Source organism: Podarcis filfolensis (assembly GCF_964270895.1).
Source record: "Podarcis filfolensis genome assembly, chromosome: 16".
NCBI lineage: Eukaryota > Metazoa > Chordata > Lepidosauria > Squamata > Lacertidae > Podarcis > Podarcis filfolensis.
In genome coordinates this window covers 31,650,351-31,667,951 of record NC_139620.1, presented here as the reverse complement: position 1 = coordinate 31,667,951, position 17,601 = coordinate 31,650,351, and the positions used below count along the sequence as shown (strand labels likewise).

At 42.7% G+C, this 17,601-nt stretch overlaps 1 protein-coding gene across 10 annotated transcripts in view; it reads left to right on the top strand.

Moving 5' to 3' along the window:
• The window catches only part of FBRSL1 (fibrosin like 1), a 762,210-nt gene that overhangs the window by 479,315 nt on the left and 265,294 nt on the right, over positions 1-17,601 (top strand). For all 10 annotated transcript variants that reach the window (XM_083589754.1, XM_083589747.1, XM_083589750.1 and 7 more), the window contains one exon: positions 10,891-10,920. In XM_083589754.1, coding sequence (XP_083445880.1) covers positions 10,891-10,920 — 30 coding nt within the window. The remainder of the gene's footprint in view (positions 1-10,890; positions 10,921-17,601) is intronic.

Below are 17,601 nucleotides of genomic sequence, written 5' to 3'. Positions count from 1 at the left end.
TTTGGCCCCATGTTCTCCAAATCAACCTAAGGGATGGCCTTGCTCTCTGAATTTGCTTCTAAGTCTGATCAAACAAAGTGACTTTAACTTTCTTCCACACCAACCACCTAAGGATGCTTAGCCCTCATGCAACTGCTGTTTCTGACTAGAGCATTGGCCTTCCACAATTAGGCTACATGACACCCCAGATGGATTGCGACAATGCCTGCATCACTGCTTCCTTCCGCCCTTATAACTTGAAAACTGAGCCTGCGTTTTGCTTCCTCTTATTGGCCTAGGCCTTGGGAGTGCAATTGCACCACACACACACCCAGGGCATGCACTCATGGGTTCCAGGTGGGTCCACAGATTAAGAGTCTCATGCTCTACCAACAGCTATCCTGGCTAGTTGAAAAACACTGCTCTGGAGGACGTTAAGAGACATTGGGCTACAAGGATCCATGCCAAATCTATCTATCTATCTATCTATCTATCTATCTATCTATCTATCTATCATCTATTTATTTCCAGTTTGCACATAATCATTGGGCTGTCCTCAGGCTAGTCCAATACTCAAGGGTTTGTTTAATCTCTGATTTGGTGAAGCAGTGTCTGTGCTTTTTTAGGAACAATGCAAAGCCCTGTAGTCGTTTCCGCTGGCTCCTTAATGCCTGTTAGCTACTGCTTGTTGCTGCAGGCAATGCTCCTGGTATATTGCCCCAAAGCCTTGTTCAGTGCCCTCATGGGCCTCAAGCACTGCAGCTATAGCCACCTTTGCCTCCCCCCTCCAGCTGAGAATCCATGGCACAGTTTGAATGTATCTGCATTAAGTGGCTGTGCAAGTACCTGCCTTCCAGGCAGCCCCAAACCATTTCTGGTTTTAAATATTTAACACTGATTCTAGTAATATATGCATATGTGAAGTATATGTCTGCTGTATATTTAAAGCAGCAAACTATGTTGTTGTTTTTTACACAGTGATTCTTCCTACATTACTTTTACAATGCTTTTATTTTCTCTCTTGTACCATCTGAGAATCCTCTGTAATCTCAAACTCTGCTATATAAACGGTTTACTTTCACTGTGGTATTATAGGACTGAGGACTAAGGGAATAGGTCTGGACCATGAAAGAAGATAAAAAAGATGAAATTTGGCTTTTAACAAATAAGTCTTGTCCAGTAGGATCAATAGCTATGCAAACTGGCACCAATCCCTCTGTGTAGCTAACTAAAATATTGTAAAAACCCTGATAATGTTCCCCACTACCTGAGATACTTAAGAGGCAGAAGAGGAAATATGTAATTCATTTGGTTTAGATTCCATTCAAATATAGTATTGGAAAATGCCAAGGTCACTTAAATAATGCAAATGGAGTCCAGAAAACAAGGCCGCCTGATAACACTTCAGTAATGAAAGTGAATGAAAACTATGTAATTTGAGAAGAAAGGAACAGAGAGGTTTTGTTTTGTTTTCTGGTTCAGGCCTTGTACGTAGCAGGGTGCTAGTCAGCTAAACATACAAAGGAAAAACTCCCTTAGAACTACACAGCCAATCCAGACGCTTGCTACTTTTTGTGAATATCATACCACTCTGCTTAGTTGCTATAGACCACCTCAACCCACCCCCCTTCTTGGTTAGTTGACTTTAAGATTAACAGAATAAACACCTACAAACTGATTGATCCCTGCTGTTGTACTTGCAAGATCCATAGAGAGAGAAGATAGTACTGCTATTAATCTGAACAGTACAGAAATGCACCCATTCAGCATTAACCACGATTAAACAAAAAAGGCTGTTTAAAATAAGCACAGGAATGAGTTTATTTGACCATTGACCATAACAGAACATAAAACAGAATACTAAATCATAATGCCACCAGAAATCAGGCTGTAAACAAAGAATTTGTAACCTAGCTTAGATTAACAAGGTTATTTAAATGAACATGAAAATGTATTTAAGAATCATGGTAAAATATGTAAACTTCTGCAAAAGTTGCATATACTGTGCGTAATACAATATTGCTATATGTGTGCAAATATATCTGTATAGGGTTGTAGCCAATGTTAGTCCTACTCAGAAGGCACCCGCTGAAAATAATAAGCATGACTAAAGTAGAGCCATTGATTTTAGTGGGTCATCTTTGAATATAACTGTAGTTGGATGCAACCAATAGAGCCTCTTTCACAGTAGCCGATGACATGGCGTAGCAGGAGGGCTCACCTGACCACCTAACACTAAGTTATCTGCTCCTTACTCTGATGGTGGGTGGAGTGAAGCAGCAGGGAGTGTGGCATGGTCCAAATGCACCCAACAGGTGTGGCAGATTGGCTCAAGTGGTGCACTTGCATTGTGGTGACCTTTTTGCCACATCATCCCTCTCCTTCCCAATAAGAAGCCATGTCTCAGCTGTCCAGAGGTCAGGTGAGTGCTTGCCATGCCTTCAGAGGCTGCCCTTATGATTATCCAGTGACCTCCCAGTATGCCCTATATTATAACCCCCAACAAGAGGCCAGTTTAAGAGACCGTTTTGGATTACTGCCATCTCCAGCTTTCTTAAGGTTTGCTACTAATTCTTGCATTGTTGTAGAACGTTGTTTGCTCTGCACAACTTTGGAAGATGTTTCAGCAAAGGTACTTTTTGCTATCATGTTTATTGCTCTCTACAGTAAGGAAAAGCTTTTGAGGTCACCTAGATTCAGGCAAAGTTACATTTTTGTCACTTGGTAACTGCACTATTCATGGGTGCTTGAGTATATTATTTTATAATTTCTATTTTAAAAGCTGCTGGTTTTATTCATATTTGGTGGGGGGAATTACGACAATTCAAGCAGCTTGAAATTGGTTTACTTTTTCCTCTTAGGAAAATAGTACCTTCAGACAGTGTTTTTTTCTGGGGGTATGCAGGGGTATGCATACCCCTAAACATTTTGTGAATCTTAAGTTTGGCCTCGTTGAGGGGCAATATTTCAATATGTGTAGGAAAATGAGAGTACCCCTAAACATTTTTTTTATAAAAAAAGCACTGCCTTTAGACATTGTTGCTTGTAAATCAAGAGGGTCAGTGCAACTTCTTGAAAATCAGAAACATTTAATAATTAAGGTTTAAATGAGGTCCAAATCAAGGCCTTTCTTGATTTTCAAGGACACTTGGGAACTCTAATACGGGAGTCTCTCTTTCTCTGTGTCTCGCCCCTGGAAAGATCAGCCTTGCCTTCACTTCCAGTACACACTTGGCAACAACCAGCTCGTTGATAGCAGATCAAGCAAACTCCAGAAAGTATTGTTTGTTTGGGATTTCATTTTTAAAAAGCTTACTTGCCACTAGCAAGATTCAGGCTTAAACCTGCCTCTGCCCCCAAACTGTTTTTACAAAAAAAAAGAAGAAGAAGAAAAGTGGGGCAATTAGGATCTCCTTTGCAAACATTCTTGGTGGAATTAAGAGGCAATTGGCACAACTCTGCCAGTAATCCCTTTACAAGCCTTTATGAACACAACACAATAGGCTGTTTACAGATTTACTTATAGACCTGGCGTGTTAACAGGCCTGTAGGAAAATTCAGGTAATTGAGGCTTTTGTCTTTAAATGAGCCCCCATAGCTGTCAGCAGTTGCCATTCCTCACATTTCTTTAACTGTGTATTTTGACAAGGGCTTTTGTCCCATTGACAACAGCTGCGTGGGAGGTGAAGATGTGGAGAGCTTTCTCTTCTCCCTCCACCCTTTAAATTCCTTCATGGCTCACATTCTGTAAGAAAAGCTTGTTGCATGGCTTAAACCAGCAAACTTTCGCCTTGGTTTTTGTTTCCCCACTCTTCTGAATGTGCTGCTTCTCTGGTTTTCCAGAGTCGACATGCCTCGGCAGGAGACTCCCCCAATATAGTGTTAACCCTTCCCCGTGTCTCCAGCAAATGGGCTGGAGCCGGATAGTCGATAGGACCAGTGCCTAAGCCAATGCCTCTCATTCGTGAATTCAATAAAGTCGTGGCCTAATTCGCCCAATTAACCTTAAATTATGGTGTTTCGTGTCTTTATTTATCCTGGTGCGGGGCGGGAACTCGCCACGCAAAAGCTTGTTGCATGGCTTAAACCAGCAAACTTTCGCCTTGGTTTTTGTTTCCCCACTCTTCTGAATGTGCTGCTTCTCTGGTTTTCCAGATAATAGTTGCACAGCAGGATGACTCAGAACCAATTTATTTCTGGGGCTTGGGTTCTCATGAATTACACACACTCAGGAGGTGTTGGGCACCAGCAATATACTCCAGTATATTAATATAGTTTATTATTATTAGTTATTAAATTTGTATACTGCCCTGTAGCCGTAGGTCTCACCTAGTTTACCCCTTTAATGTGTGTGTGTCTTCAAATATTCTCTCCTATTCCACGCTCAAAAATTCTTACCATTACTTCAAGGGTTTTTGATGATACAGTGGCAACTTGAGTAGACCCAGCAGATCAACCTGTAAGACACTTGTTTGCACACGTCACAATAAGCTAAACTTTAGTTTATTAAAACCATGTGGATGTGCTGGTTCTTGGGGAGTAGTTTGTGCGCACTTTGCTCTACCCAGTTTCTTTTAGCACAGTGTGGCCTGGCAGCTAAGCAAACACAATATATATGTATATATATTCCATTCCCTTTCCCCCAACTGCAAAATGTCTATGACAAAAGTGTCTCTCACCAAATGTAAACAAACTGTGGGAAAGACTATGAATTGAAAGGTGAGAAAATAGATGTACCTTTCCCTGTTTATCTGTTTGCTTTGTAACACAAAAACCTTAATAAAAACTAATTGTGTGTGTGTGTGTGTAGGGAGAGAGAGAGAGAGATAAAAAAAGATAAAAAGGTGTGTGTGTGTGTGTGTGTGTGTGTGTGTGTGTGTGTAAATTGAAAGTGCACAGGGTAAAATAAGTCATGAAAAGGGGGGAGAAAAAGAAAAATACATAATACCCATATGCAATACAAAAGAACCTTATAAATATTGCAAGATTGTTATTGTAATTATCCTATAGTTAACGTAATACAGTGTTTATAAAAATGAATTCCAAACATTTCTTTAAAATTTCCATGGCAAGTCTATGTTTACATATGATGTGTTCCTGTGTTGCAAATTTGTACGTATCTTCTATCTATTCCAGGGGTTGGCAACCTGTGGGCCATGGGCCACAAGTGGCCCACAGGGTCGTTTAAACGACCCACGAGCCACCCCCAGACCAAGCTGTCTGCTTGATGAGTCCCTGTGTGCTGTGCTAAACCGGCACAGCGCAGAGCGGGGACTCGCTTCTGCAGCCCCGGAAATCGCGTCTGTGCAGACGTGATCTGGCCCACAGAGCGATCTCTGCGGGAGTGAACCGGCCCTGGCGAGGTAAACCTTACTGACCCCTGATCTATTCATTAAAGGGAGCTGCATTTTAATTTTTTCCAGTTCATCAATACCTGTCCGTTTGCCATAGTAGAGGCATGGAGAGTCCACTCATATTGTCCCTTTCTTAGGTTCCAAATATTCATTCATCCTTCATTCAGAAGGATATTTTCCTCAGCAAATTTAAGATTATTCCATACAGTCGCATTGATTGTCTCTATTACCCTCTGCCAAAAATTTACCAATGTAGGACATTGTAAGAACATGTGTTTTAAAGAACTGTTGTCCCTGTTACGTCTTCAGCAGCTAGATGTCTTAGATAGCCCTTCCATAAATAAGCGTAATGTAGTCAGGTAAGTTCTAAATATTATTTTTTGCTGTATAAGTCTTGGTTTTGCCCACAGGGCAAAACTTGGGTACAGATTGTAATTAAGTAAGAGAACTAGGGAGGAGTGGCTGATTTGTATGGTTCCAATAAACAATAGTACAGTGGTACCTCAGGGACGCGGGTGACACTGTGGTCCAAAGGCCTAGGGCTTGCCAATCGGAAGGTCGGCAGTTCGAATCCCCGCGACGGGGTGAGCTGCTGTTGTTTGGTCCCAGCTCCTGCCCACCTAGCACTTCGAAAGCACATCAAGTGCAAGTAGATAGATAGGTACTGCTCCGGTGGGAAGGTAAACAACGTTTCCGTGCGCTGCTCTGGTTTGCCAGAAGCGGCTTAGTCATGCTGGCCACATGACCCGGAAGCTGTCTGCGGACAAATGCCAGCTCCCTTGGCCTATAAAGCAAGATGAGAGTGCAACCCCAGAGTCGTCCGCGACTGGACCTAAAGGTCAGGGGTACCTTTACCTTTACTGCAAAGCAGGCCCAAAGCAACAGTGTGTTGTGGCATCTTAAAGACTCATGGATTTGCTATGGTATAAAACTTTCATGGATTCCAGCCCACTTCATCACTTGCAAGTTCACCTTGTGTCCACAGAAACTCATGGCGTAACAAATGTGTTCGCCTTTAAGGTGCTACAGAAACCCTCATTGCTTTTGCTGCAAGAGATTAAGACAGCTACTCCTGGGGAATTTTACAGTATAGGATCTCTCTTATTAATTATATGTGCTGGTGGAATATACATTTCAATACTAATACTAATAATATACACATAAATAATAATATTTATATGATAGAAAATGTTCCTGGGTATCAATAGTTTAGATGCATCTTGTTTTAAATGTGTGTCAGAAGTTAAATGGTTCATTTGCTGTTGTCCCCAGAATGCATCTAAACTGACACATCCATTTAGAGGGGACTGTTCAAGAAGAGGAAAGAAAAAGGTTCTATTTCCTTGGCAAGCAATGTATGTCGTTAAAAAACCCACGCAAAAACCCACCTCTCCAAAGGATTACAGGATAGCTTCCCATAGTTCAGTGAGGCGGGAAAACAAATCAAAGGAAATCCAGGACTAATCACTCGTGCCCAGAAAATTTAGACTGCAAACAACACAGAAATTATCTACTTAATCCAGAAGCAGATCAAATCCCTGTTAGTCTTGCATTAAAAACTGTACATGAATGTACTTAGACAGTACCACATGTGTGAACCAGACCACAAATTTCCCTTTTACTCCTGCTGAGGAATGCTCTAGATCTTTTTTCATTCTTTTTTAAGGAATATCAATCATAAGAATGGTTAACAAAGAACATGTTAAAGTACTATAACATGTACATTGTTAACCATACTTCTGATTTGTGTCAATTAAAAAAAGATCTGTAAGGTGAACCTACTTATGCTATTGTAAATATTGCTATTATTAATGTGTGTTCTGTGTTTGTTTGTTCTTCGTTGCATTAAAGAGTTGCAGCCATACGGCATTTTCTGATTATTATTATTTTCCTTAATATTTTTAGTGTTCTAAATGTCTTACATCAGGTATGGGGAAACCTTTTCATTCCAGGGGCCACATTATCTTCTGGGCAACCTTTTGGGAGCCACCTGCAGGTCAATGTGAGGCAAATGTGAGCAGAACAATTAATGTCCATCTTACCTTTGTTTCTACACACACCCATGCATCCTTCTCTGTCCTCCATTGAGGCAAGCAAGTATTATAGAATCATAGAATTGTACAGTTGGAAGCGTCATCTAGTCCAATGTCCTGCAAGACAAAGCAAGACCAGTGAGGGGTGTGGCCTGGGAAAAGAGGATGTAGCCTAGAGAGGAAATGTGACCTGGAGAGACTTGAAAATTCACTTATCCAAATGAGAGGAATTACTACCCAATCCTTGCTATACACATTGCAGATTCAGATATTCGAACAACAAGCATTTTTTACTTCATTGTTTACTTTTTGCTGGTTGGCTGAGGAATTGAGAGGGAACAATAGGACCAGGGCTGTCTTAAGCATATGCACTGGGGTCCAAAGATCCGCCCGGCAGCCCACCCCCAGGTTGCCCAGTCCCAGGTGTGCGGGAGGGTGGAGCCGGCTGGCCACCTCAGCATTTCGCTGGCTCGGTCGCCCCCAAACTCACGGCACAGAGTCGCCCACAGCAGAAGAGCCCACTGTGGCGCTCCGATCAACGGGCGGGCTCTTCCCCGGACTCAACTCTCAGGCCCCGGACTCTCGGCCTGGCACCCCTGAGAGCCTGGCATCTGGGTGCCCCGCACCCCTAGAAGCTATGGGCAAGATGGCCCTGAATAGGACAAATCAGAGAGCAGTTTTCCTGGGTTTTCTGGGGGGCGTGATGAGCTGGGGGGGGTTTCCAACATTTTGTGGTCAGGAATGCATTAGAAAATTCCCCATAGGAATCAGTGGAAATTGTTGACTTGTTATGCAAATACTCACCTAACATACTCTTTCCATAGACCTCATTGTGTTTGGATAACAACAACAATAATGAACATTTGATGCCCTTTCTGGATACTCAGAATTTCTGGATACTCAGAATTAGCTGCCTGAGGCAGCTGCCTCACATGCCTTCAGACAGTGGAACATGCCTTCAGGGAAGTGGAAATGGCATGCAAATAACTGCTCCTAGGTTTTAGAGGTCTTTCTGTCCATTCTGTCCATTTTGATAGAAGCAGACGTCTAGTATCCCTCAGAGGGAGAACCAGTGTAAGATGCCAAAGATCAAATCTCTCTCCCACTGGTTGCTAGTGCTTTGACCGCAAAATCCAAAGTCAACTAATTCATATCCTCTGTCTAAAATAATGTAACTTGAGAAGCAGCCCTTGGTGGGCAACTGACAAAATGTGCCATAATATATTTTCCAGGGAAGATGAGATTCCCTGTTTTAATGTAGAAACCACCCCCCTGCTGCTTTTGAGGTCATTTTCTGCCCATAGAGAAGGCTGCAATAGCTTCATTTGTACTTTGCAATGGTAATGTTTTCTCATCTCCAGCCAGTGAGATCTATGCATCCCTAAACATTCCAAGGTGTCATTATCCTGCCATATGTACAGCTGAATATAGAACTATTCCATTTTCAATGCCAGCAAGTGTGTCCAATGTAAAATGACTGCCACCCCTTCTCCTTCTTGACTTTATGGGTTTTTTCCCATCTAGAAAATGTTTTAAGAACTTTAGTCTCCTAAGATTTTAAGCACAGGAGAGCAACTGTACTACAAATTGATAAACTTGAGACTAGGTTACTTAAGAGACTGCATTGCCCCATATATCCTTGCCCAGGGGTGGAGGAAGGGGAGTGCGGTGGGTGCGGTCCTCCCCGGGTGTCACAACTGAGGGGAGTGACAAAATGCCAGGTGGCACTCACTGTGGGGCCTGTAGCGCACCTGAGCCATATTTCTCTCCTGGGAGTGACACGGTAGCTTGGGCGCTCACAGGCTCTGCGCTGCCTCAAATGGTCCGCCCACTGCGTCCCCCCCAGCTGTAGAGTGGCTGAGTGGGAGGAGGCAGGCAGACTCTGGAGGCCCCCGCAGTGCACCCCACTTTTGCCCTGCCCCTGGGCGTGCCACTTCCTCTGCTGCTGTCCTTGCCAGCAACTGTGCTCCTTAGCTCTAGGGGACTGCTGAGAGTATTGCATGCCCCACAGTCTTAAGTCTTTTGTATTTTATATCACTTCAACAACTTTTGCCTGCGAAGCAGTTTATAAATATGTCAAATAAATGAATGAATAAAGATAGCTCTTTCCCAGTAGAATCACATTGAAGTAGGCAACGCTTTCTTTCTGTTGAGGGTTGCATTCCCTCAAAGGCATTTGAGGGTCACATCCAGGCAATGGATAGAAATCATACAGTCAGCATTTTTAGTAAGCTTTCTACTATGAGCCCAACAGAGGCGGATTTATGGAAGTGTGACTGGTTTGGTCACACTGGGGGCGGAGCCTTGGAGTGCTGCAGGGGGCGCAATAACCACAGTATGTTGTAGAATGGAAGGCAAGAGATGAGGGCACCAAATTTTAGCATCACACAGGGTGTCGCTGAACTTTGAGACCCCAAGGTCGTCCACTGATCCCAAACCTGAACAGTAACAGCCAAATTAGGTTCCACATGTCCCCAAGTCAATATATATGTATTTTGGATTCTGTGTCCCAATGTACCCGTCTAGACATTGAATCAATATAGTAAAGTCCCAAATGGACTGTGAGGAGGATCTGTAGAAGAATCTCTCCAAATTGGCTAACTAGTCAACAGAACAGCAGATAAGAGTCAATGTTTATGTCCCAATTTGCCCTTACAGACATTGAGACGCTTCTGTCATTCTGTTGCCCAGGCAGCCAGTTTGGAAAAATCCTTTTTGAGATCCTCACAGTCCACTCAGGACTTCACTGTCCTTAATAAATTGGGTCATCTGCACAGTTTGCTACTGCAAGCTATGGTATTCATCTCTAAATCCAAATAATTTATGAACAAATTAAATTGTCCTGATCTCAATGCAGATTCTTAGGGATGAACCTCACTGGGTGTTAAAGCCCTCTCTCAGAACAGTTTCCAATACATAGGAGGAACATTTGCCTTCATATGCCATGACTGATATGCTAGGAACTTTTAGTGAAGGACTTCATCAAATGGCCTTTTACCCAGCCCAAAATATCTCACTTTTCCAAATGCTCAGGGCAGCTAATGCCTATCTACTGGGATGTTTATGTATTTATCAAAATTTAAATAGCATTATTTGGGTATGTTATTTTAGTTCATGTTAACATGCTGAGATTATTTATTTCAATCTTAAAATAGGGAATACGTTTTCAAAGGGAAATGATGTGATTTGCCAGGGAAATTCAAAATTCTGGTTGTATTGTAAAAATAAAAATGGAGGGAGTCTGTGACATTTTTTATTGATATTACCTTGTGTTTCTTTCACACAGATAAGTTTATTATTATTAATTTCATAAAATTTACACACCTCATTATCTACATGCTTACCAATACTCTCAAAGAATTCTAAAATTCAAATAAATGTGGTTATTGCAGTCCCTTCTAATTGTGCTACATATCTTATGAGGCCCTTAGTGCTAAGAAGGCTTTGAGTTGTATACGTTGATGTGTATAATTTCTGCATCTTTTCATAACAGAGTCTTCTATTTCTTTCTTTTTAATCTACAGTGTGACAGTGAGAGTGACATTGACGATAAGGTAAGTCCAAACGTCCTTTCCTTTTTGTTTTGACTCTACTGCCTTCCTGAAGCTTGGAAACTCTTTTTCCAGGAAAGTAAGAGGAAACTATCTGCTTTTATGCCAGATTTTAGAAATAGTGATTGCTAAACCTCAAATGCCTTGGGTCACTATACAAGATGTCTTTTCCCTTGGGCTTTACTATGTACATAAAATAGGGTTTGTTGTTGCTAACATGACAACCTTCTTTGATTAATGTGCTTTGATTGGAAGAGCACTCAAGACTGCAATAGCATTCCTATCATGTTATTTTGGAGGAAGACTTCCCTCAGTAACTGCTTGAAAGGCAATATTTTATTTATAATGACTTTTGAATATGTCAGTTTTCGTAATGGGTTTCGAAGATGGACAACCAGTAAGCCGTCTTTGCAGATGATGTTGTAACTGTCAAGGTATATTTTGGCTTCATGCATACATATTTATCATGCAGCAAAGATTTTTTTACCCCTGACCCTTTTGCTTGATACTCGCATTAGTCATTGGGAGATTATAGTCAGATGTTTGGGATGGGGAGAGATGTATGTATGGGTTCTTGTTTAAACCCAGTGACCTCCACTGACCTAAAAATGTCCCACCTATAGAAGAGGCAAGTTTAATTAACATCACTAAACTCTGAAGCACTCCCACTGACTGCAGTGAGACCACTATGAGACTATGTTGAATTCCATTGTGAGCTTCAGACTGACATTGTGTTAAAAGAAAAATTTATTGCCTGTAAATAACCTTCAAGTTCATCAGATATTAGTCTCAGGCCATGCTGACATTTACAGCTGCCTTGGTTCTGTCTTTGAGTGGGCTGAAGTTTTTACTGCAATTTTTGAAGAATACAATTAAAGTAACATTCAGACAAAAAGGGAGTGTTAAAATATGGAAGTTGTTTTGGCCATATAAATTAGAAATACAAATATATTGAGTTGTCATAACTCTCAAGAAATGTTGATCAAATGTTTTCATATCTATCTTCTTTGCACTCACATCAATACATTTCCAGTTCAGATAAAGACAGGAACTACAAATTGTTTGTTAAATGCTTTTATTTAATTAAAACTCTCCCACTCTTCACTGCAAAAATAATTCCAGGATGGGTAACAATAACGTATATACAAAACAGCATAAGTGACAGCATAATACAGGTTAAAACAAGGCAAATGAATTATAAATGAATCCAGGAAACACCAGATCTGACATAACCAAGTCTTTACCTCGCACCAGAAGTTGAATAGCAACACCACCCTTTGTATCTCAGAAGGAAGAGAGTTCTAGAGCTGAGGTGCTGCCACCTCGAAGGTGTTGCATGGAGGTGTTCCCCCTCCAGTGTTGAAGCACTGTACATTTGGCTGGCTGTCATGCATGTATATTTGGTAGTAAATTCTCAAAAAGCAGGAAGATTAACCCCAATAGGGGCTTGCAGTTGGGCAGCTCCACACCATTTAGCTAAGGTACCCAGTTTCTGCCATGCATCACTAATGTCTTGGGATGGAGATAATTTGCTATGGAACCTTTTTGGCATCCAAAAAAGTCCAGAACGATATAGTCGTTGAATGAGGCACAGTCTGAGGGTAGTGGAGGACGTTTTCATAAACAAGAGTGCTGTGAACCACTGCTTGGGTAGAACGGGTCCTACCTTTTACAATAAAGTATCAGCCCCTCACTTGGTCATAGCACAGATACCAATATAATAGAGTGTCATTTGTCAAGTCCCTTCCATAGAAGCTTCAATATTCATCTCTCCAATACACAAAACAGAGAAGATTCTTATAGAACAGGGGTCAGCAACCTAAGGCCCATGGGCCGGGAGAGGCCATTTAACCAGCCCACAAGCCGCCCCCGAACCGAGCCGCCCATTTGGTGAGTCCCTGCTTGCTGTGCTAAACCGGCGCGGCTTGGCGATTCTTTTCTGCGGCTCCGGAAATCACTTCTGTGCATACCCAGATGCCAGAAATCGCGTCTGCGCATGTCCGTGGTGCCAGAAATTGCTTCTGCACCTGCCCAGATGCCAAAAATTGCTTTTGAACAGGCGCAATTTTTGGCATCTGGGCATGCGCAGAAGCGATTTCCAGCGTTGCGCTGCATCAGTCCAGCCCACAGATGATCTCTGCAGGAGTGATCCGGCCCATGCCTGATAAGCCTAGCTGACCCCTGTTGTTGAAGCTTAAATGCTAACAGATTTATTTCATGACCTAGGGCCCACTTTATCAGAGGCAAGAGGTATTATTTGAAAGAGGAGGCTCGAGTCCTCCAAAGTTTATGCCACAATAAATATTTTGGTCTCTAATGCAAGATTTAAAGTATTTAAAAGACAGTGGAACCTTGGTTTTTGAACGGCTTAGTTGACAAACAAATCGAAACCCGAACGCCGCAAACCCGGAAATGAATGCTTTGGTTTGCGAACTTTTTTCAGAAGCCGAACGTCCAATGCGGCTGCCGGCTATTGTTTCTGGGGCGCCTGCACCAATCGGAAGCCGTGCCTTGGTTTCTAAACATTTTGGAAATCGAACGGACTCCTGGAATGGATTAAGTTCGAGAACCAAGGTTCCATTGTAAATGAAAAATATTATTTGGAAAAAACCAGCTTTGGTGGTTGGTTTTCAGTTAAACTAGGAATGGGCAAACTGGGATCCATGATTCTGTAAGTCTCAACATCCTTTAGAATTCCACTTTCTCATCTTACAAAGACTGGGTGAATTCCAGAAAAAGTTGGGCTGACTTAAGTCACAGAAAGGTGATTAAACTCATAGTTAAACCCTTTTGATTTCAAATTTCCTTTGACATGTTCCCCATCTCACTAGCTATCAGTGTTGCAGATATCATTTTGAATGGTGGGATAGTGGAAGCTTTGTGCAACCCTCACTGCTGAACAAGATATCCACCTCAAAATAAAATAATAATAATAATAATAATAATAATAATAATAATAATAATAATATTAATAAAGTTTTATTTAAAAAATCAAATTATAAAACTAACAGAGAGATGCAGAAAATTTGCACATTTCCAAATTTAGAATTGGGTTGTCATTTGGCTTAGAGAGTTATAAAGTGTTTCTGTTTGACCTCTGCTAAAACCACAGGAGGTAAAAAATACCACAAATGCAGGAAGATACCTGGGAAGCCTACACTAATAAAGCAGATTTCCCCCATCTGTTCAAAATCAGGAAAATGTATTTTGCCTTTCATCCTTTCACTGCCTTCTTTTAAAAGTCTTGCTGCATGTTTAAAGTTGCCCCAGATGAAATCACAGATGTGTTTTGACACATAAGCCATAAAAGAGAGGGCTGGATTAAGCAACAACAGCTTGTATTATGGTGTGTGTTGATATTTTTTCGGTTGCCACAGTCAAGTAGCTGAGGCCAAAAGGAGAAGAGGGACTGATGAGACTGAGTCTACCTGGTGCAAGTGCAACCATTTCACGCCGGTGTGAAGAGCAGTAGTGGCCTGTGCTAGCATAAATCCATCACATTATTGGCACGTCCAGTGTCTGCAATGGGCAGAAAACACTGCCACCCCCTATTTATCTCCCAGCAGTGGTGCATGAACTCTCCCCTTATTTGGTTTGCATATATGGTATGTTAGCTTTTGTGTTAAAATTTCCTAATCTGTTGGCAGCATAGCTCCACACAGCTTGGTGCCTGTTCTCACATCAACAGTAGCGGTCGGACAGTGGAATGATGGGTGCTTACCTGTAGTAGAAGTCGCTGCTGCTTACTGAGAAGGGGAGCAAGAGGGGCAAGGTGGGAAGAGATCCGCTCTGTGCAAATGCATCAGTAGAAGAAGCACAGCATTGGTTGCCTCTACCATCTGAAGTGAAGTGGGTGTTGGGCAGAGAAAGGGTCTCCACAGTGATGGCCCCTTGGGAGCAGAGCGCCTTCTTTCAAAGGGCTGCCCACTTTGTTATACTTAAAGTTTATTTTCCCAGGCTCTCAAATATTTGAGCTGTGGCTGCCTGATCTGCAGCTTTTTACCTGTGTGTTTTGGTGTTTGGATTGCTTGAGCGTTATTGCGTGGCTCTATGGAGTGAATCGACTCTGGGAGCCTGTGGCTGAAGGAGAGTATAGAAATGTCTAAAATAAATACACAGAAAGTTTCTCATAATTTAATTAAGAAGACATTGTGAAAGAACAAATGTACACAGCAGTATCAACAAGCGATGAAGTCTAAATAAACAGACGGATAAAAGCAGCAGCCAGCACCAATCACCCATTAAAAGCCTTGGAGAATGAAAGGATCTTAACCTGTCATCTAAATGATAAGTGTTGGTGCCTGCCAAAATTTGTAGCTGCTGCTTGGTAGAGATGGCCAGGAACTTGCTGTGCCACACAAGTCGCTGTTCTCTGCCAGAGCTAAGTTCTTCTGTGAAATGCATTCTTCCCCCCCCCCCCTTTTACATCTCTCCATATTATTCTTTACCGTGTATATTTTAGATTTCTGTCTGCCCCGTCTAGATTCCTGATAACAGAGGGTAGTGTTACATGGCTGAACATGGTGAGACTCAATTCCCTCATATTATTTCCGACGCTGGATCACAGTATTTCTCGCATTTCCCCAATCAAAGAAGGCAAAAAAGCAATCATTTAGAAAAACTACTTGAAAGATCTGCCAGTCAATGCTCAGATGAAGTTGTAAGTGACATGTAGTTTTAGTATACAGCTATGCTATTAATGATTATCTAAATTACACTGGGTAGGCCTGGCTAGCAGCATTACATCTGAGACTGACGTTTGTTAGATTAGGTTTGACTTCACCTTGTAGTGAAGAAATTGAAATCTGAACAACATTGATTAGCTTTCAGAATGTGGGATCTGAGGTTACCTTCAGAGGAAGCTGCATTGCGTATGGCTTGTAACCTAACTGTCCTTCTCAGAAAAGGAAGAATATTATATCATTCTGTACAGATGATATTTGAGAGCAGGGTGGGGGGTGGAGATGGCCGTCACGCTTCATTTCAACTTATGGACTAACCAACGAGCCTTTGCACACACAAAAATGAAGAGAGAATGCCTCTGTGTCTTTTCTCTGTATTGCTTTCTTGATCTGTAAAGACAAAAAGCAAGGCATCAGTTTCTTTAACTAGGTCTCTGCCTCTAAACAGGACTATATTTCATGACAGAAAAGACAAATGCATGCATCACATCACTGTAAGTAGAGGTGTGAGCCTTTGCCTCAGTTCCTGGATGCAGCAGTGTTTTGGCAGGTGATGCTGATTTGTTGCCTCATGTGCACCTGTCCTAGGCCACATACTGTGGGATGCAGGGGTGCCCATGTGCCCTGGAGACCTTAGAAAATAATGGTCTCTAAAGCTTGGTGTTTACAGAGGCTTGAGACTGATGTCTTGGGTCCCATTCATGTCTACAGCCCAACCAAACCTTGGTTCCCCCCCCCCCTGAGTGTCCTCTGCCTTTTTCTTAATCCAGTTTAATAAAGGATGGGATGAAAGAGTTCACAAGTACTCTTACTACTGCAATACCAGCTGGGATCAGAGAATGGGCCCATAATTGCAGTATTAAAATTTTGTTCCAAATGACTATCAGTGACAAATCTGCTTGACAGATCTTCTGTCTTGCATTCAGAGTGTGCCCACCTTTTTTTTGTTTAAAACAAAGGAAAATGTCAGGGAACTGCCATCGGCTTAGAGGCGAGAAACAGAAGGGCAGTTGTGTTACAGGGAGCCTCCAAAAATCTTGCGAAGCAGTTCTTCTTCCGGGGAGGAGGAAAGCCCCACCTCCAGTGGGAAAGAGGTGCAAGGACCAGAGGATGCTGGTAGGAGCCTTAGCACCGCTCCTGGGCAAGCCGGACAGGAGGGAAACACGCCCTTGCCATCACCCATCCTGCGCAGTAGTAGAAGGCGCAGAGAGGGAAGGAGAAGGCGGGGGGTAACGAAACCCCTATGTTGGGGGAGGTCCAAAAGACGACCACTCCCGGATTCTGCTAGCGATTGAGCCAGACATGAGCTTTGGGGCTCTTCACTGTAAATAGTTTGCACCAAAATAAAGCCTGTAAAAGACAGGTTGGAGTCCTGCCTGGTTACTCTCGAGCAACCGCAACAGCCATCTGACAGAAAAGGAGGGAGAGCTTTATTGATTTTGAGAGAAGGTGTTTAGCAGAATCTGGAGGTGCTTTTGTTTTGTTTCCTAGAGCAGAGGTTTCCAGCCTTTTTGAGTCCATGGCTTCCTTAACCAACTACATAATTTCTGCAGCACCACTCTGAGGCTCAGGAGCCCAGTTTTGTCACCCTTTGCCGGCAGAGCTGGCAGCCTCTCACCCTTGTGTGAACACCCTCCCTTGTGGAGAGTTCCCTCAGCCTCTTCTCCCCTCTCTTTGGGAGTCCTCCAGGCAGCTGCTATTGCCATCCCTGGTCTCTGAGCTGCCCCCGCCCCACCCCAAAGAGAGGAGCCTCCAGAGGCACCATTTGCCTACGGAGGTTATAGCCGGGGGTGCTGCAATAAACAGCTGTGCAAACCTTTGGGAGGCAGAGACGCAGGAGGACGTCAGAGGAGGGAGGGAAGGAAAGAGAGACAGAGGCCAGTGTTGCCTGCGCCACCCCTAACCATCATTCAAGGCATCCCACGGCACACTGGTTGAAAACCACTATCCTTGAGCATCTAGGACAGCGTTGCATGGGGCTGTAGCTCAGTGGTAGAGCAGC